Source organism: Fistularia commersonii, chromosome 19 (genome assembly GCF_037954325.1).
Source record: "Fistularia commersonii isolate RoL2024-O1a breed Wild chromosome 19, RoL_Fcom_v1.0, whole genome shotgun sequence".
In the NCBI taxonomy this organism is placed as follows: domain Eukaryota; kingdom Metazoa; phylum Chordata; class Actinopteri; order Syngnathiformes; family Fistulariidae; genus Fistularia; species Fistularia commersonii.
The window spans coordinates 2,157,941-2,178,524 of NC_141302.1; the positions used below are offsets into that span (position 1 = coordinate 2,157,941).

General features: G+C 43.3%; 2 protein-coding genes across 2 annotated transcripts; one reads left to right on the top strand and one right to left on the bottom strand.

Moving 5' to 3' along the window:
* The first annotated feature begins 224 nt into the window (after positions 1-224).
* On the top strand, positions 225-11,078 carry LOC147223381 (E3 ubiquitin-protein ligase TRIM21). The gene is made up of 14 exons (XM_086165634.1): positions 225-380; positions 1,507-1,648; positions 1,749-2,016; positions 3,961-4,154; positions 4,251-4,355; positions 4,471-4,566; positions 4,641-4,874; positions 6,092-6,239; positions 6,370-6,516; positions 6,629-6,693; positions 7,726-7,836; positions 7,933-8,051; positions 9,469-9,565; positions 9,642-11,078. Exons 2-14 carry the CDS (start codon positions 1,508-1,510, stop codon positions 9,792-9,794), a joined length of 1,878 nt encoding a protein of 625 aa, XP_086021760.1. The 5' UTR covers positions 225-380; position 1,507; the 3' UTR covers positions 9,795-11,078.
* On the bottom strand, positions 10,408-15,137 carry cmasa (cytidine monophosphate N-acetylneuraminic acid synthetase a). Its single transcript, XM_086165636.1, has 8 exons — positions 14,793-15,137; positions 13,897-14,039; positions 13,515-13,670; positions 13,165-13,301; positions 12,962-13,056; positions 11,934-12,105; positions 11,673-11,838; positions 10,408-11,573 (listed from the first exon to the last, which is right to left on the bottom strand). The coding sequence occupies exons 1-8, from the start codon at positions 15,014-15,016 to the stop codon at positions 11,359-11,361; spliced, it is 1,308 nt and encodes a 435-aa protein (XP_086021762.1). The 5' UTR covers positions 15,017-15,137; the 3' UTR covers positions 10,408-11,358.
* Positions 15,138-20,584: the final 5,447 nt, after the last annotated feature.

Below are 20,584 nucleotides of genomic sequence, written 5' to 3' on the forward strand. Positions count from 1 at the left end.
CCCTCGCCGGAGGGAAACTAAACTATCCGTCACCGACTGATGCCAAGATAGAATGCGCATATAAGAAGTGTGTGTGTGTGTGTGTGTGTGTGTGTGCGCACCTTTCTTCCCAACTCAACCAGTCCAGCCACATTCGGATACACAAGTACTAATGAGATGGGTGTGGAGACACACACACACACACACACTTCTCGCACACACACACTTATATTTTCCAGCCGGTGAGGCAGGTGCACACACACATCCACACACACTTTCAGAGTAAGAGGTCACAGAGCAACAGCGAAATCATTATTATTATTATCATTATTGTTGTTATTATTTTTTTAAGGACCTTGAGGGACCTGATCTGAGTGCTGCACCTCCATCTCCTCCACCAGGTAACTCCTTCTCATCCTTCACAGCTGATATTTATCTTAATCCGCTTTTTATTTCAATAAAACCACAGTAAAAATGTAAAAAAAAAGGTGAAAAAAACAATAATAAGCTGTCGCTGTTTCCGCCGTGCGATGTAACAGTGAGCTAACGCCGCCATCCGTTCCCCGTTAAATGAAGTTTTTCCGCGCGTTTTAATGTAAACGACAACATCCTCCGGCCTCCTGGTGCTGTTGCCATGGCAACCGGTCTCTAAGAGAAGGGTCCGGGGGTTCAGGTCGGTCCGGAGACGATGAAGATCTTCGAGACAGCGGCTCTGCTGGTGTTTAAGTTTATTACAGAAACACTGTTTCTTGATGGTGGTGGCGGCGGCGGCGGCGGCGGCGGGGAAGGGGGGCGTGCGGCAGGAACGCCGAGGGAACGTGGCGGGGAAGATAACGCCGATCAGAATCCGGCCCGTCCTCATTCCTGCCAAAAAAAACATCTCCATCTGATTTATGACCACAAGAGGAGATAAACATGTCTTACATAATCCGGGACACACATGACCTCATTTCACCAGCGCGCACAAAAAAAAAAAAAAAGTAGATTTTAACCCTTTCCCCGAGAGACGCCGCTAAACGTGTTTATATCCAAACATCCCGGAGTTTAAAATGAACTTTACTGAACTTTAAATGTCGTTTTCATGGCCGCCTCCTGTTTGCCGCCAAACACACGCCGGCGGATTTTCGCTCGCGCGGTTAAAAAAATGAAAACTGTGTGTATTTGTATCCCAAACCGTCCGCCTCCTTGAGTGGCAGCTACTTCCTGTTGATGTGAAGCATTTGTTATTACTGTGTTATTACAGTGTTATTACTGTATTGTAACTGTGTTATTACTGTGTTATAGTGTTATTGGAAGATACAGAGAATAGGGTTAGATGGAGAAAGTTGACTCGCTGTGGCGACCCCTGACGGGAAAAGCCGAAAGAAGAAGAAGACTGTGTTATTACTGTGTTATAACCGTTTTATTACTGTGTTATTATTGTGTTATTACTGTGTTATTACAAAACGTCCCGGCGAGAATATGAGCGGTTTTCCGGCGTGAAGCGGCGGTCCTTTGGTCCAAGCATGCAACGCTTTGTGTCCACAGGATGTCCTTGTGCGGCAGCTTCCTGTCCGACGAGCAGTTCCAGTGCTCCATCTGCCTGGACGTGTTCACCAACCCGTCCTCTACGCCGTGCGGCCACAGTTTCTGCATGGGCTGCATCAGCCGCTACTGGGACGGCTCAAAGGTCTGCCCGCCTCGACGCCGGCTTCCTGTTTGTCATGTGACCCCCCCCCGGGCGCCGTTTGTTTACAACTCATCCCGACCCCTCCTCCCCCCCTCGATAGATCTGCCAGTGTCCTTTGTGCAAGAAGACCTTCCAGAAGAGGCCGGACCTCCACATCAACCGCACGCTGCGGGAGATCACCGAGCAGTTCAGGTCCATGACAGGAGGCGTAGGAGGAGGAGGTGGGGATGGAGGGTTGAGGGAGAAGAGGGGAGGAAGAGGTGGAGGAAAGGTGGCGGGGATGCCGAGCGACCTGCTGGTTGAGCTGACCAGGAAGATCCCCCGGCCTCTGACGCAGAACTCAGACGCCATGGCTTGTGAAGGTCAAGGTAAAGACAGTTCGAGACGGTTCGAGACAGTTAAAGACTTTATCTCCGCTTACTTCCTGTGCTGGTTCCTTCAAGCCTTCCCATTCCCATGTAGCTCCACCTCTGGTTGGAACTACATGCCCAAATTCCAGTGGTTTCCACTCAAGACAGTTAGAGACAGTTAGAGACGGTTACAGGTGTTTAAAGACGGTAACTGCACCTAAATCCTGCAACATTTCCTTTGGTGTTCCCATTCCCTTGTTGCTCCACCTCTGGTTAGAGCTACATGTCCAAATTTCAGTGGTTTCCACTCAAGACGGTTAGAGACGGTTAGAGACGGTTAAAGACGGTTTAAAACTTTAACTCCATCTAAATTCTGCGCCAGTTCCTTTGAGTGTTCCCATTACCATTGTAGCTCCACCTCTGGTTGGAGCTACATGTCCAAATTCTAGTGGTTTCCACTCAAGACAGTGAGAGACAGTAAGAGATGGTAAGAGACGGTTAAAAACTTTAGCGCCACTTAAATTCTATGCCTGTTCCTTCGGGTGTTCCCATTACCTTTGTTGTTCCACCTCTTGTTAGGGCTACATGTCCAAATTCCAGTGGTTTCCACTCAAGACGGTTAGAGACGGTTCGAGACGATTAGAGATGGTTAGAGACGGTTAAAGACGGTTAAAGACGATTTAAAACTTTAACTCCATCTAAATTCTGCGCTAGTTCCTTTGGGTGTTCCTATTCCCATATAGCGCAACCTCTGGTAGGAGCTACATGTCCAAATTCCAATGGTTTACACTCGAGACGGTTTGAGACTGTTGGAAACTGTTAGAGATGGTTTAAAACTTTGACTCCATCTAAATTCTGTGCCAGTTCCTTCGGGTGTTCCCATTACTATTGTAGCTTGACCTCTAGTTGGAGCTACATGTCCAAATTCCTGTAGTTTCCACTCAAGACAGTGAGAGACGGTTAAAGACGGTTAAAAACTTTAACTCCACTTAAATCCTGCGCCGGTTCCTTCAGGCTTTCCCATTCCCATGTAGTTCCACCTCTGGTTGGAACTACAGTACATGTCCAAATTCCAGTGGTTTTCATTCGAGACGATTAGAGACGGTTCGAGATAGTTACAGGTGGTTAAAGACGGTAACTCCACCTAAATCCTGCACCAGTTCCTTTGGGCCTTCCCTTTACCATTGTAGTTCCACCTCTGGTTGGAACTACATGTCCGAATTCCAGTGGTTTCCACTCAAGGCGTCCCTCTAACTTTAGCACCTAGATGATGCCCCCGTGTCCAGTAAGACTTCAACACAACGCCAGAGGTTGGCATTAGCATTCAGGGCTAACCCTGCATTCAGGTGGTTTGGGTCAACTGACAGTTAGCTTACCTGGATGCCATTTTAGAGGACGGGGAAATGAAGTAGGGCTGATCACTCGTAAACAACACGGACAATGAGGGCGCTAACAGCGGCTACAAGCAAAATGGTGAAATCAGAGCGCCATTTAGATCATTTTAACTCAAATGTTTGACGCTAATATAAGCATTTTAAGCTACATGACTTACTACAGAACAGTAGCTACAGAATATATGTGTTTTAAATATGAAGAAAGGTATCAGCATGGCAACAATGATTTTCATACCACTGGACTGCCAGACCTGAAGGTACTTCCATACTTCAGTCTGATTACCTCGGATGCTAACAGATTTAAAAACAATCAGCATTAGAATTTCAACATTTCAAATGAGGTGATAATTCTCGAGGTTTTAAAAACCCCAGTTACGTTTAGGGGTCTTTTTGGATCACCCAAAAAAAAAAACCATGAGAACAAACATCATCCCTCTACGCCGATGACCCTGTGATTTACCCACGCTAAAGAAACTGTTCCGCACAAACAATTCCTACGTTTCGATCAGTTATTGGAGAATTATTGAAGCCCCATCGACACTCTTGATGTTCTTTCTCCCCGTCCAAGGCGAGTCCTTCACCTCCAACCTCGCATCTTCGGTACCCAACCAGAGTCCGATCTCCGCGATGGCGGCCGGCTCCGCGCTTCTTCCGCCTCCCCCGCCGCTTTCCCGCTCCGCCGGCCGAAGGAGGTTCACCGTCAGCGGGGCGGCCAGCAGCCAGAACCTGCCCCTGTGTGACCTCCACCACCGGGGAATAATGGTACGACCCGCCTCCAAACCCCTGGCGTGGAAGGAACCATCTCCTGCCCGGTTACCTCACCAAATATCCCCGTTTTTCCTTCCCAAAAAAAATCAGATCTACTGCCGCACGGACAGAGTGTGTGTCTGTCCGGAGTGTGTGTCCGAGGAGCACCAGGGTCACGACACCGTCGCCATAGAAACCCAGTGGAGGGAGAACATGGTGAGATGGAGGATAGAGTCCACACCCTCACATGCATGGGCCAACACATTTGCATATGTGTGTGTGTGTGTGTGTGTGTGTGTGTGTGTGTGTGTGTGTGTGTGTGTGGTTGCAGGACCAGCTCAGGGTGACAGAGCTGGAGATCCAGGAGATGATCAGACAAAGACTCAGGAAGATTGAGGAGATCAGAATGTCAGTGACTGAAGTGGAGGTAGGTCTCACACCTACACACACACACACACACACACACATCCAGAAGTATCTGAGAATGTTCTCACACTCCAGCTGGCGGTGGAGCGGGAGACGGCGGGCAGCTTGTGCATGTTCTCCGAGCTGATGGCGGCCGTGGAGCGCTCGCAGGCGGAGCTGATGGAGGTGATGGAGATGAGCCGGCGGGCGGCGGAGCACCAGGCCGACGCCATGGTCCGACAGCTGGAGCTGGAGGTGGAGGAGCTGCGGAGGAGGGAGGGAGCCCTGGTGGAGCTCGCCCGGTCGGACGACCAGGCTCACTGTGTCAGGGTGTGCTGCTATTAATTTAATTTAATTTAATCTTATTTTATTTTATTTTATTTTTTTATTTTTATTTTTTTTCATTTATTTTATTTTATTTTTATTTTATTTTAATTTTATTTTAATTTTATTTTATTTTACTTTATTTTATTTTATTTTATTTTATTTTATTTTAATTAATCACACTTTATTTTATCTATCTATCCATCCCGTTTATGGTCCATTTCCTGCCTGCATCTTTTCTATATCCTGTTGGCTTCCTTTCTACTTCCTGTTTACTATCTTTCTGCTCTCTGTCAATTGCCAACATGAATATTTGTCAAGTTAGCCAGAATCAGATACACAGATACCGACACGAGATGTACCTCCAAAATAAAAGCACCTGGATTCATGGAAAAAGAAATTGCCCACTTACTTCCTGTCCATTTTCTGGTGGCCTCCTGTTTACTTCCTTTCTGCTTCCCATGTTTTTCCTGTCTACTTCCTGTAGACTTCTTATCTACTTCCTGTCTGCTTCCTGTCTATATCCTTTTCCTGTCTATTTGCTGTCTGCCTCTCTTTCATTTCCTGTTTGGCTTCCTGTTTGCTTTTTTTCTGCTTCCTGTCTCTTTCCTGTTGGCTTCATGTTGACTTCTTGTTTACTTCCTGTGTGCTTCTTGTTTACTTCCTGTCTACTTCCTGTTCACTTCTTGTCTACTTCCTGTCTGCTCCCTCTTGACTTGTCTGCTTCTTTTTGACTTCTTATCTACTTCCTGTTTACTTATTGTCCATTTCCTGTCTGCTTCCTGTTAACTTCCTCTCGCTTCCTGTCTTTTTCCTGTCGACTTCCTGTTGACTTTTTGTTTACTTCCGAAGTGATTCTTCTTGACTACTTGTCTGCTTCCCGTCTCCTTCCTTTTGACTTCTTGTCCATTTCCTGTCTGCTTCCTGTTTACTTCCTTTTTACTTCCTGTCGACTTTCTGTCGACTTCTTGTTTACTTCCTGTCTGCTTCCCGTCTGTCTCCTGTTGACTTGTTTAGTTCCTATCTGCTTCCTGGTTACTTCCTGTCAAATTCATGTCTACTTCCTGTCTGCTTCCTGTTTACCTCCTGTTTACTTCCTGCTTACTTCCTCTCTGTTCTGTTGATAAAACTTTTTTTTCCTGCTGTGTTGAGCCTCTATAATGTCCCGAGGTCATTCAACGCATCGCGGGGAGCTAACGGCAGCGCTAACTCCGACTCCGCAGACGTTCCCGCTCGTCTCCAGCCCGCTGCCCGCCAAGGACTGGACCGCCGTGGGGTTGACCTCTGACCTCGGCACCGGGACCGTCTACAGGTCACTGCTGGCTCAGGTGGAGAGGTTCCAGGAGCGGCTGAGGAGCACCCTGGAGATAGGTGTGTGTGAACTCTATTTCACACACACACACACACACAGTGAATGAATATAATCAGCAGTAAGTGTATGTTTGTTTGTGTGAGAACTGGATTAATTTACATTGATGGTGTGTGTGTGTGTGTGTGTGAGGTTTCCCAGCGCTGACGGTGGAACCCAGCCCCAGCAGATCTCAGCCCAGCGAGTGCCGCTCCTTAGAAGGCCGTACATTACAACAGTGTGAGACAGCTCCCCGTTTGTGCTCCGTCCCAGAGATGAGGAGGGTGCAGGAGTACGCAGGTAGGTCTCAGAACCCATCGGGGTCCCCCCGGGGCCCCCCGGGGCCCCTCGGGGTCCCCCAGACCCCCCTGGACCCTCTGGAAGCTGGAGTGACCCTGTGTTGTCGTTACAGTGGACGTGACTCTGGACTCCAACACGGCTCATCCCAGGCTCATCCTGTCCGAGGACATGAAGAGTGTGAGACGCCCGAGTGTATGTGTGTGTGTTCGTGCAGGTTGTGTGTGTCCATGTTGGTTGTGTGTGTGTGTGTGTGTGTCCCTAACTGGCTTTGTGTGTCACTATCTAACAGATTTGTGAGTGAACAAGACTGTTCCTGTCTATGGAAGAAGTGTGTGTTCGTGCAGGTTGTGTGTGTCTGTGGAGGTTGTACATGCATACAGGTTGTATGTGCAGGTTGTGTGTCCATGCGGATTGTGTGTCTATGTAGGTGGCTTTTGTGCAGTGTGTGGGTTTTGTGTGTCTGTGCGAGTTTAAAATGTGGATTTAAAGATTGTGCGTCCATGCAGGTTGTGTGTCTCTGTGTAGGTTATGTGTACCTATATGAATGGCATTTGCACAGTGTGTGGGTTTTGTGTGTCTGTGCAGGTTGTGTGTCCATGCAAGTTGTGTGTCTATGTATGTCACACTTTAACAACATGTGGATTTTGTGTCTGTGTGAGTTTTATTGGGTATTTAAAGGTTGTGTGTCCATGTAGGTAGTGTGTGTCTGTGCAGGTTGTGTTACTACTAAAAATTGTGTGTCCGTGCAACTGTTGTGATTTCCTTGTGCGTATACCAAGGTTGTGTGTGTCCGTGTCGTATGTGTGTCAATGCAGGGTGTGTGTTTGTGTAGGTTGTGTGTCCACACAGGTTGTCTGTCTGTGCAGGGTGTGTGTGTGCCCATGCAGAGTGTGTGATGTAGCATGTTGTATTTCTGCACAGGTTGTGTGTGCATACAAGCATGTCTATGTAAGCACGCTGTGTGTGTCTGCAGCATAGGTTGCGTGCACCCACTCAGGTTGTGTATCCATGCAGATTTTGCATCCATACAGGGTGTGTGTCTGTGCAAACTGTGTGTTCATGTAGGTTATCTGTATTTGTGCATTGTGTTGGTGTGTGTCGGCGGCCTCCACGGGTTACATGAAAGTTTTGTGTGTATGCGGGTTACGTGTCCATGCAGGTTGTGTGTCTACGCAGGTTGTGCGAACATGCGTGTTGTGCGTCATGCAGGTGCGTTGCGGGGATCGACACCAGCTGCTGCCGGACAACGTCGAGCGGTTCGACAGGGTGGTGTGTGTCCTCGGGCGGGAGGCCATCTCCGGGGGGAGGCACTACTGGGAGGTGAGGCCGTGACGGCGTAACCATGGCGACCGCCACGCCGGCGGCCGTCGCCTCACTCTCCGCCGTGCGGCGTCTGACGGCGGCGCTGCGCTGCAGGTGCAGGTGGGCGGGAAGACGGACTGGGATCTGGGCGTCGCGCGGCAGTCCATCAACCGGAAGGGGAAGGTGGACGTTACCCCGAGCAACGGATACTGGTTCCTCAGTCTGAGAGACAAGTGAGTCAGATTTACGTGACTATTCACATTGACTTCATCACAATCACATTTACAAACGTAAGAACTCGACAGAGTAGCTTAGCTGCCGCAAGAAGGAACACGAGCGCTCCCCTGAGGTGAGGCAGGAGGACTGCGTGCCTCACCTAGTGGCCTTTGGCAGCTGTTTTCTGATCGCCCAGCACATGATACTTGTAACACACATGCAGTTGTTGACTAAATTGGAAGTGTAGTTCATCTGGCAAAAGTGTTAGCCACATTTTAATAGCGGTAGCAATCGGGTCTAAGTGCAGAGCATGCTAGCAGTCAGCCGTCATCGTACAATCTACGTTGAGGCGCAACGGTCGGCTGCCTCACCGCAAGTCTCTTCTCGGTATTTGTACAGGAAATGTGAAAATCCAGCCATTTTGAATTAAAAAAACAATCTAAAACTGGTGAAGTGAAATGAAAAATTTATGAAAATGTAAGTATAACCATTTAATTTTTTTCATTTTACATTTCTTTTCTTTTCAAGATTGGCAAGTGAGGCACGGCCTCTCGTGCCTCCCCTGACTGCACGTCACTTTAGTATATGTAGTCGTACTGCAGTAATACCTCGACTTAAGAGTTGAATAAGTTGCATTTAAGGGGCATTATTAAATCTACTTTATAGATAACGATGGATAAAATAATACCTGATCAAAGAGAATGCAACGGAAGAAGCTGGTTTTATTGAGTGTACAGTGGACCCTCGCTACTTTGCCAATATTTTGTAATCCAGTTTTCGCCACTCATTCTTTAGCGTTTTTTTGGAGTATTTGAAAAAAAAATTCATGATGAAATAGCCATACTCCAGCCTGAGAATAAAAAAACAGTATATAATATAGTAAAATTAAATTAAGGAAAATTTGTTTACTAAGACACATTATAGTTTCACTGAGACACTTTATAGTTTATAGTTTATTTTTATTTCTAATTCTGCCTTTTTCTTTTTATTATTTATTACTGTTATATTTTCTGTAACTCTGGCACAACAATATCCTTCGGGATTAATAAAGTTGTTCTTATCTTATCTTATCTCATCTTATCTTAAAATAAACAAAATATAAGATCTCCTTTGCTAATTTTTTTATTTACCTTGAAGATTGGATGATAAAGCTGCAAGCCGGGTGTTTATTTCACGCTCTGTCCCTTAACTTAGCTTACGTGCTACACTTTAATGCTAAAATATAACTAGCATTTCTACACTTTATAGCTAAACTTCATTTAGCGACCAAGTGAACACGTTCCTCTTTTTAAAATAATCAAACCGACCAGCTTTGAATGGCTCTTTGCTGCAACAAACCCCCGTAAATGTCTCGGGCAAGCTAGCGGGAGGCCGCTACGTCAAAAACTATCTCTTTGGGGTTTTTTCGCCTATTAATTCCACTCCCTCTCTCAGGAACAAGTACGCTTTCCGCACCGAGCCGTCCACCGACGTCCACCTGAGCCTGCGGCCCAACAAAATCGGCGTTTTTGTGGACTTCGAGCGAGGACAGGTGCGTGATGCTCCGTCTTCCCCGCCGCCACCCGACGCCATTTCCCCCGATTTCTGAACCCTCAGCTCTCCTCCAGGTGTCCTTCTACAACGTGGACGCCAAGATCCACATCTACACCTTCCACGACACCTTCGCAGAGCGCGTGCTCCCGTTCTTCAGCCCGTGCACCAACAAGTCGGGTAAGAACGACGGAGCGCTCGTCATCACGCCGGTCGGCTCGGCGGATTGAGCGCCCCCTGGTGGCCGGAGTTGGAACTGCACGGTGACGTTTATTAGAAAATTAATCTTCTGATGTCTGAGAATAGTTGTGATTATTTTTCTTTTAAAGAAGAGGAGCTGTCATTCTGTGATGACAGGATTTAAATTATAATCGCCTGTAGGATCAAAATCAAGACCCGCATGACACAATCCAGAATAATAGAAGTGTAATTAATTTAGAAATGAATTGGAAGTTTTTTTTGGTTTTTTTTTTTGAATACGTTCAACATGTCTCGCAACACCAAAAAACATGAAATTCATCAGCATTCTTTTTATTAATTCACAATATTTCTATTTAATTTTTTTATTTGAAAGCATAGGAACATGTTTTTTTTAAACGCACATTTTATTTATCCAGATCAGCAGCTAAAAGTTGAGACTTGCTTTTCAGACACCGTAGCGTCGACTGATTTTGTTTTTTTTATTCTCATACTTTTCCTAAAATGGCATCACAAATGAAGGACATTTCCAATTTAAAAAAAGGAAAACCCTTTCTTCCACATCCAATTTACCTAATCTTTTTGACTTTGCGCTTCTTCACTAACGTTTAATAACTATTCAAATGAACCAACAGGACAAAAGGGTCTCGGACAGAATTTTATTTTGAAAAAAAAAAAAAAAAAAAAGCACTTGATCAAAACCCACCCAGAAGATAATCATTAGATATTTTAAATATTTTTAAAAAAGACCTGCATATCAGTCAGATCAGCCGAGGCGGAGCGGACCATGGAAACAATCAATAAATAATTCATGCGGGGAAAAACGTGCAAGATGAAGGACGCCGCCATCGATCGTGTCCCTTAAAAGCCGAACAGACGACATGTAAAGAAAATCATACACATAATTTCAAGCAGCTTTGGGACACGTGTGGCTATTTTTTCCATTTGGAATAGAAAAATGTGAAGGACAATGAAATCTGAATGTGTCGGAATCCAACGTCGGGAAATTTGGCTATTTTCTTTTTTTTTTTTTTGGTTTGTTTTGTAAAATAAACGATGTAAAGCTGCACCTTTGGGCTGGTTTTATATGGAGCTGCATGAGAGTGGATTAAATAGCAAAAAATCCACTTTGTAGTACTGAAATCATTTGTTTAGTTTAAACAATGTTTTTGGTATTTTAAGATATTTTTCCACATAATTTAATTTTTTTTTTGTGATTTTAAGACTTAATTTCTCCAATATTTCTATTATATATACAGTATATATTAAATATGCATGTTTTTCTTGTTGATTTTGAGATAAAAAAATTATTTCTGGAGCTTCGAGGATCATTTATTGGCTTATTTTTCTCCCTGCTGTTTTTAAAAAATCGTCTTGGCGCTTGCCGTGTGTGTGTGTGTGTGTGTGTGTGTTTCACATTCATTTGCATTCCTCGTTCTGTGGCTGGCCGGACTGGATCCATTCACAGCTTGATTTAACGTCTTCCTCCTCAAGTCAAGTATCTCACGATGAAACCGAGGGAAGACGCAGCTAAAAGAACCCAACATCCCATAATTTTCTTGAGTAAAAAGGCGCGTCGGCGGGGCGGCGGACGGGTCAGGAGCTGCTGCGGTCGATCCTCTCCTGCCTCATCTGCGAGTCGGCCTTCTCTTTCTGGAGGAGGATGTGCTCGGCGAACTCTCGGACGGCGCCGGCGCCGCCCGCCGAGCGGCAGGTGTACTTGGACGCGTTGATGGCGACCGGCGGGGCGTCGGCGGGCACGGCGCTCAGACCCGCCAGGTTCAGGCAGCGCACGTCCGGCTTGTCGTTACCTGAGGACGGAGGAGCATCTTCAGGTGTGTGTGTGTGTGTGTGTTTTCCAGTCAAAAACTCCTCGCTCCCAAAGAACCTCCGCATCGGAGCTCTCTTACCCATGTAGGCCACGTCCTTCCACTCCAGCTTCTTCTCCTCCACCATGGCGGTCAGCTGGTCCAGCGGCTGGTCGCCCACCTCCACCACCCGGCAACCGGTCCTCTCCGCCAGCTTGCCGGCCAGCGCCTGAGCCGCCGGGTCCTCGCCGCTGCTCAGCAGCACCACCTGGGGGGGAAGCGAAGAAACCGGGTTCACGCCACGGCGAAGGACGACGTCGACCCGAGAACGCCGTCAAACCTTTAAAAAAAAAAATCTCGGACCTGGACGTCGTTCTTCTGCAGCTGCCGGATGGCGCCGGTGTCCCGGGTGCTGATGGAGATCATCTCCTCGCCGGAGACGGAGAGGAAGATGCGTCCCTCCGTCAGGCAGCCCGACACTTTGCAGAACAACAGGCGGATCGTCTCCGGCGTGTCGCGGCCGAAGTAGCCGTACCTGAGAAGGTGGAGGAAAGGGGAAGGTCAGCGCTGGAAATCGCCAATCTACACATAACACATCCCAGATCTGAAAAAAATGAGATATTTTTATTGAACACTATTAATCACGACAAAATGATTGATGGAAATCAAACGTATGAAGCCATGGAGGTCTGGATTTGAAGTCACACTCAAAATGAAAGTGGAAAAACACAACTTTATTTATCCCGAAGGAAATTGTTGTGCCAGAGTTTCAAGCAAAAACATAACAATAATAGATAATAGTAGGAAGGATGGAGAATAAGAAATACAATAAAATATAAATTGTCAAGGTTAATGTCTGTAAAACAAGTCCAATGAATCGGTGTTGCTTCCTAAGTGGACACTTTGATTTCACACACGTGTGATTGTGTTGTTTATATGTTCCCCTTTATTATTTTGAGATGTATTGTTTAATGAATTTATTGATTAATAGATTAGTCAGTTTTTGAGAAAATTGGCAAAAAAAAATATTTAGAAAAAAAAAAAATCACAAAAATTGTTTTAAAACATAAGAATTGATTCATTGATTTAAAGGGAATAAATACAAAATAAAAAGTCAAAATAGTCTTAAAAAAAAAAAAAACGTAAACTGGACCATTTATCCCTTTATTGTTGTGTTTATTGACTATTTTACTCAAGATTTAAAAACAAAACAGGTTTTCATTCACGCGCGCGTGTGTGTGTGTGTGCACGCGCGCACATGCATTAAATAGCTTAATAAGTAAACAGCAATTTCCTCCTCCGTTGGTGTGTTGTTTGTGTTCCGCCTGGAAGCGGTCTAATTACCGGATGCTGCGTGTGTGTGTGTGTGTGTGTGTGTGTGTGTGTGTCACCTAAGGACCCTCTGCTCCGCCACCGGCCAGTCGATGTCCACGTCGATGTCCACGCTGTACTCGGGCAGCATCTCGTAGTAGGACACCTTCCCCCCCTGCGGACACAGCGCCTTTAAATCCCACGGTCCTTGAACGCATCACGGTAAACTTTATTTTTAAAGCGATCAGGTTATTCGATTTCATTTTCTCTGTGTTTCTGTGACCTGCAGCAGCCCCTGGCCGAGGATGAGCTCTCGGGTGGTGAAGTACAGCGACCCGTTCTCGCACAGCTCGCCGTTCCAGTCCTGGCGCCGCGGCCTTCTGGTCGGGTCCAGGTTCAGGGGTCTGGTTATCTCACCGGCTACCAGGAAGCAGGATTAGAGATTAGACATGAAACTGCTTTTTATTAACAACTAGCAAAACAATTCGGCAAAAATAACCGGACATCTGGATTCCTATTTGATTCTTGTGAGGATATTTTGTTTTTGTGTTTTCACCATTTACAGATTTTTTTTTTTCAAAGTAATATCCTTCAGGATCTCATCCGTGTGTGTGTGTGTGTGTGTGTGCGTACACGTCTTTCTGGCCTCCTGCCAGCGAAACTGGTGTCTCCGCACCACCGAAAAGACGGAGTCGAAGCCCTTGAGCGTGATGAGCTCCAGAGCCTCCCTCACGTGGAAGGGGTGGAGGCACGGAGACGTGGCCTGGATGTTGCAGATCACGTCCACGTCTGCGTGCACACACAGAAACACACACATTTTAAAAAACAACAACGGAAACAGATTGACCTTTTCCAGTGTGTGAATCTATGTGACGCATCTAAAAAGACAGGCAAATGGACGGTAACTCTTGGAAAAAGGTGTTTGAGGGCGTCTGTGGGAAAAGTCAGGCTTGAATCAGGGGATGCGAGAGAAAAAGCGTGATGGAATCGCACGTCTGGCGCTCCGTCCTCCTACCAGGGTTGAGTCTGGCGAACTCCTGGATGGTCTCCAGAGAAGTGGAGGAGTCCCGGGAAACCTCCGGGCTCCGGCGGTGCACTTTGGCCCCCCAGGCCTTCGCCACCGCCTCAATCTTGTCGTGGTCAGTCGACACCCAAATACTATGGGGACAAAAAACATATGATTAGAATCGGAATACTTTATTGATCCCCAAGGGGAGATTTTTTTGGTGAAAGCAGCTCCTGGTCACATAATAAAAAAAAATAAAAATAAAGAATAAAATAGCAAGCTAAAGGTTTAACGTTTTGTTAAAGGTATGTAAAATATATGTTATGTATATACATGTGTCTTTACATGTACATGAGTAAAGGTAGTATTTAAGTGTATAAATCATGGTTATTGCAAGTACTTTACAATCATTTATAATGATATTTAACGTGTTAAACCCCTTTACAATGGTGTAACGATGTGAAACTATTTTTTTTATTTTCAAATGGAGATTTATATCACATTTTTTAATGATTTCTTGCTAACCTGGGGGTACTTTTACATTACATTACATTAGACAGACGCTTTTATCCAAAGCGACTTATAATAGAACATATTTCTCACATATTAAAGTATCTTCTGTCGTATTTTAAGGGAATATAATCAAGTTAAGGTAATTTCTTGCTCACATTTCTCTAAATTGTCATTTATGGAGTTTTGGGGGTTCATTTCATAAGTTTTGATAGGCTAACGTCATGACCATTTGAGGCTAAATTTAAGCTAACGTCCCTCGCGGTGCATTGTGGGAATTGTAGTTTTTTTGGCCAATTTTTTTGACTCGCGGAACCACATCCGGAAGACATTGCACAGTAAAATAATACTTCATTTTGGAATAACACTTCGAACAATTGCATGAGTATTAGGACCTGTCAAACATCTCCGAGTCCGCGGCGGCTCTCAGCACCCATCCGATGAGCGGGACGCCGGCTAGCATCTTGATGTTCTTCAGCGGGATCCCCTTGCTCCCTCCGCGGGCCAGGATCAAGGCGGCGGCGTGCCTTTTCCCACCGGCCTTGGTCTGCTTGGACGCGGCCGGCGGCCCGTCCGGCTCCCCGTTGTCCGAGGGCGGACACCGCTTCCGTGACGCCATGGCGCTCTGCGGACGTGGAGACGGGTGACCCGGCGAAGCGGAGAGGGCGTCGGCGGCAGGAGAGCTCCAGGTCCCGCTACGATAACAAGTGGACAGGAAACCGTCCCGGATCTGATTCTTCTTCGGCTGTTTCTCCCATGTTCACCATTTCTGGAGAGCGCGCCTCCTAGTGGCTCGGAGTGTAATTGCACCTTCAAAAAAAAAAAAAAAAAAAAAAAAAATGAATGTAAATCATTGAAAACAATAAATCTGTCCTGAAATGGGGATTCATAATTATTTTTAATAATTCACGAAGCCAGGGAGATATTTTCTACGTTTATTACCACGGGAGGTCTTTCCTGCCTGAGGCTATCAGACTTTTTAATTCCTCTCCCTTCAGCCGCAAGGAATCTTAAAATCTTAAACCTTTAAGAAAAAAAAAACTCACCCACTTACTGTAAATTTTAATTATTTTATCTGTACATATGCTCATAACTGTGGAATATTTCATAACAGCTACATGTACAATATTTTTTCATACTCTTGTCCACTCCTTATCTTTCACTTGTTACTTAAGACACTTTATAGTTTATTTGTATTTCTTACAATCCCCTTTTTTTCTTTTTTTTTCTCACTGTTTATACAATTTTCTACTATTAATCATTTTTGTTATATTTTTCTTGTAACTCTGGCACAACAATTTCCAATGAAATAAATTAAGTTGTTCCTATTCTTCTTCTTCTTCTTATTTTCTTTTTATAATTTTTCTTGCTATCTTCTGTCTCTATTTATATTTATACCCATATATATTTTCCTTTTTATATTTTTTCATTTTAACTGCTGCAAAGGAATTTCCCCAATGGGGATCAATGTTTATCTTGTCTTATCTGATCTTACATTACCCAGAGGATGGTAATAATATTTTCCTAATTGAAATGATAGTAATCGAAACAAAAACCGGTTATACAAGTAATAATATCTTCCTTATTTACATGATAGTTATAGAAATGAAAACTTTCACGGATTCAATCCAAGCTATGGACAATGAGGGGAATAAAAGGATGAATCAGAATCAGAAAAAAAAAACTATTTGGGGGGCCACATGGTGTAGCAGCATGAAATTGTCAACATCAAAGAATAAAATAAAATTAAATGAGAAAATAAAAATAAGTAAAATAAATTGAAATATCTATATGTGTGTGTGTGTGTGTAAATAAATTATGTGCAGATTTTGCATATGTAAGTAAGAATGATAATGGTGCGCTTGAAAGCCTTTCGTGGATTAATGTATCGTTTATCTTCCTATTTTTCTTTCCTAATTTCAAGATTTTCCTTGAAAAAAAACATTTTAAACGATTTGAACAAATTTTGATATGAATTATGCAGGAATAGGCAGGAATCTCTACCTGCAGGTCCACTTATGGCCACTAGGGGGAGCCAGTGAGCCTCCAATGTGAAGACAGAAAATACAGCATCATATCTTTGTATACCTTTTGTAATTAGCCCTTTTTTTCTTCTTGTCTTTCATTATTTTGTTAAATTCATCAGGAGGCTCTTTTGATTTTGAACACCTGTTGCTACGGTTTGTTATTTAACTTTTTTTTCTCACCGACCAGTCAGTTTTGTCACGCAGGTTCTTGGTCGAACAGCTTTCCCAACGGTTCACATGACAACTCCGATGACACGCATTTTCAAAGTGGTTCGACGCACGCACACACACACACACACGTGCAGACAGACACACACACAGACGCACAGGTATGTCGCCTGACCGGTGACCCGCCCTCTGCAGTTTGCACGCCTAATAAGACACTCTGACAAGGAGTAGCTGCACGCTGGAAGTGCAGGAATGTCAGAGGGGGAAGAAGAAGTATCACCGTTTCCACAGCCAGCCGACCTGCTGGGGGCTCAGAAGGAGGGAGGGAACGAGGGAGCGAGTGAGCGAGGAAGGGAGGGAGTTTCTCGGTTGGTAAGTCGATAACTGGTTTGGTCGCTTGCTGGGAATGAGTGGATGAATGAATGAATGAATGAAGGAGTGGATGAATGAATGAATGAATGAATGAATGAAGGAGTGGATGAATGAATTAATTAATTAATTAATTAATGAGGGAGTGGATGAATGAATGAATGAATGAATGAATGGGTGGATGAATGAATGAATGAATGAATGGGTGGATGAATGAATGAATGAATGAATGAGGGAGTGGATGAATGAATGGGGGAGTGATGAATGAATGTATGAATGAATGAATGGGTGGATGAGGGAGTGGATGAATGAATGAATGAATGGATGATGAATGAGGGAGTGGATGAATGAATGAATGAATGAATGAATGAATGAATGAATGAGGGAGTGGATGAATGAATGGGGGAGCGGATGAATGAATGTATGAATGAATGAATGGGTGGATGAGGGAGTGGATGAATGAATGAATGAATGAATGAATGAGGGAGTGGATGAATGAATGAATGAATGGATGGATGAATGAGGGAGTGGATGAGTGAATGAATGAATGAATGAGGGAGTAGATGAATGAATTAATTAATTAATTAATCAATTAATGGATGAATCGATGAATGGATGAATGAATGGATGAATGAATTAATTAATTGGTGTGTGAAATACATTATTGAGTGAGTGAGTGAGTTAAGGATTGATTGATTGATTGATTGAATTATTTGGGAGTGAGTGAATGAATAAGTTAGTGAGTGATTAATTAGTGAATGATTCAATTAATTAGTGAGTGAGTTAATTAATTATTGAATGTGTGAATTAATTAATGGTTGAATGGGTGAATTAATTTGTGAAAGAGTAAACTAATAATTAGTGGGCGAGTGAGTGAGTTAATTAATTAGTGAATATGTGAATTCATAAATGTTGAATTAGTCAATTAATTAGTGAGTGAATAAGTTGATTAATTAGTGAATAGCGAATTTATTAGTGAGTGAGTCATTCATCTAACAACTGAGGGAGGGAGGAAATTAGCAAATGAATTAGTTAATTAAGTAGTGGGTGAAAATAATTAGCGAGTGAATGACTGAGTGAATTAATTATTGAGTGAGTTAGTGAGTGAGCTAGTTCATTAGTGAGTGAATGAGCTAATCAGTTAATAAGTGAGTAAGTTAATTAGGGAATTGTGAATTAATTAGTGAGTGGGTGTGTTTAACAACTGAGGGAGGGAGGAGATAGCAAATAAGTGAGTGAATGAATTAGTGAGTGAAAATAATCAGTGAGTGAATGAGTGGTTGTTCAGTGAGTGGGTGAGTGAGTTAAAGAATGACTGAGTGAATTAATCATTAAGTGAGTGAATGAGTGAATAAATTAGCAAATCCATGAATGAATTAATAAGTGAGTGGGTGAGTTCCTTCATTAGACAATGAGTTAATTAATTTTTGAGAGTGTTGGTTAATTAATTAGTGAGTGATTGAGTGACTTCATTATTGAATGAGTGACTAAATTAATTAGTGAATTAATGAGTGGGTGAGTGAGACAATTAACACCTGAGCGAGGGAGGAAACTAGCAAATGAGTGAGCAAATTAATTAGTGAGTGAATTAATTGTTGAGTGAGTAGGTCAGTCAGTGGGTGAGTTAGTGAGTTAAGGAGTGATTGGTTGAATTAATGAGTGAGTGAGTGAGTAAGTGGATGAATTAGTGAGTCAATTAACCACTGAGGGAGGGAGTAAATTAACAATTGAGTGAGTCAATGAATGAGTGACTTCACCAATTACCGGGTGAGTGAGTGAGTGAACAAATTAGTGAGTGAGTCGATTAACTACTGAGTGAGGAAGTGAGTACATTAGCGAGTGAATGAGTGAATTAATTAGTGTGTGAGTGAGTCAGTTGGTGAGTCGATACCTGCTTTACTCGCTTGCTAAAAGTGACTGAGTGAATAAGTGAGTGAGTGACAGTGAGTGTGTGTGTGTGTGTGTGTGTGTGTGCAGTTCCTCATCCTTTCATAACCATCATTTTGTCTTTCATAGAACTGTGCAGGGAAAAAGGAAGCTCTCAGTGACATCACCGCAGAGGAGACGGGATGCCACGAAACAGGCCTTTGGTACATATGTGTGTGTGTGTGTGTGTGTGTGTGTCATGAAGTAGGACACACTCCTGGCTGAAGAATCTCCCCTGACAGGCAGAAAGAGATGGAAGAGGCATTAGGCTGCGGATCCGGTCAAACTGGTGTGAAACAGCGTTGGCGGCGGTGATGCTCCCGCCGCTCACAGCAGACGGGGAAATGAAAAGCAAAACAAACAAAAACAAACCTGGCAATGACAGCGGCCTGAACAGCGTATTTTCCCCGCTGTGGTGAAAATGGATTCTACAGGTCATGTTAGTGCAGGAAATCATTTCACAATTAAGGAAAAAAAATGTTTATATATATATATATAAAAAATAAAAAAATAATAAAAAAAATTTAATTTTTTTTTTCATTTTTTTAATTATTTATTTAAAAAATATTTTTTTATTATTTATTAAAAAATTTGAAAAAAAAATATATATGTTGTTTTTTGTTTTTTTTTAATGATTTTTTTTATTTTTTATTTTTCTTTTTTCTTTTTTTTTTTATGGATATCACCTGATTTAAAATGTCACTCTGCTTTGATAAAAAAAGGCAGGGAAACTCTTTTTTTATTTATTAATTTATTATTATTTTTTGTTTGTTTTAATCATGGAAATATGTTTTTAAATCAAATAAAAACAACCTTAAAGATAAGGAATGGAACACACACACAAAAAAAAAAAAAAAATCTGATAACATTTAAAAAAAAAAAAACTGAAACTGTCCTGTGGCTGCGCCGGTCCAATGATCATGTGACCCCCTCCGACACACACACACACACACACACACACACAATTTCATGGAAAAACAGTGATGCATCGTATGAAGGTGATGAAGGTTGAGAAGAAGGAGGAGCACCATCTCCTCCGACTGCTCCGACGGCCCGGACTACATGCTTTCCATTCCTTCGGATTCATTTTCGTCAGAAACTGGGATGGACTGAGGTCAAGCGAAAATATATTAAGGATTAAAAAAAAATTATTAAATAGTGTGGGGAAAAAAAGTTATGAAAAATAAAATTAAAAACTAGGCAAAAAAATTTAAAGAAATCATGATGTTTGGTAAGAATGTGTGTGATTCTGTCAAGGAAGTTGTTCTAATAAATGTCCAAAAAAAAAAATTCAAAAAAAATGAAAAGAAAAATGCAGTCAAAAGAAAAAGTGACTTAATATTGTTTATCTATATACGCATATAATGTATTTATATATTTAGTATTTTTATAAATATCAACTGTTACAGGGGCGTCTCCATAATCTAAAGGTTGCCATTGCAATTCCAGACTCCCCGAATTTTCCCGGGGCAACACACTGAACCCCAATTTCTCACAATAGCGTAGTTAGCGCTTAGCACGGTGTGTGTATGCATGTGTGTGTGTGTGAGGGTGAATGCTATCCGGTTTGAAGCGCTTTGACACCATAACGTTAACCAAAAATAAAAACAAGGAAGGTAAAATAAAGTCAAATTTTGAAAATAACTCTGTGTGTGTGTGTGTGTGTGTGTGTGTGTGTGTGTTGGGGGGGGATTACA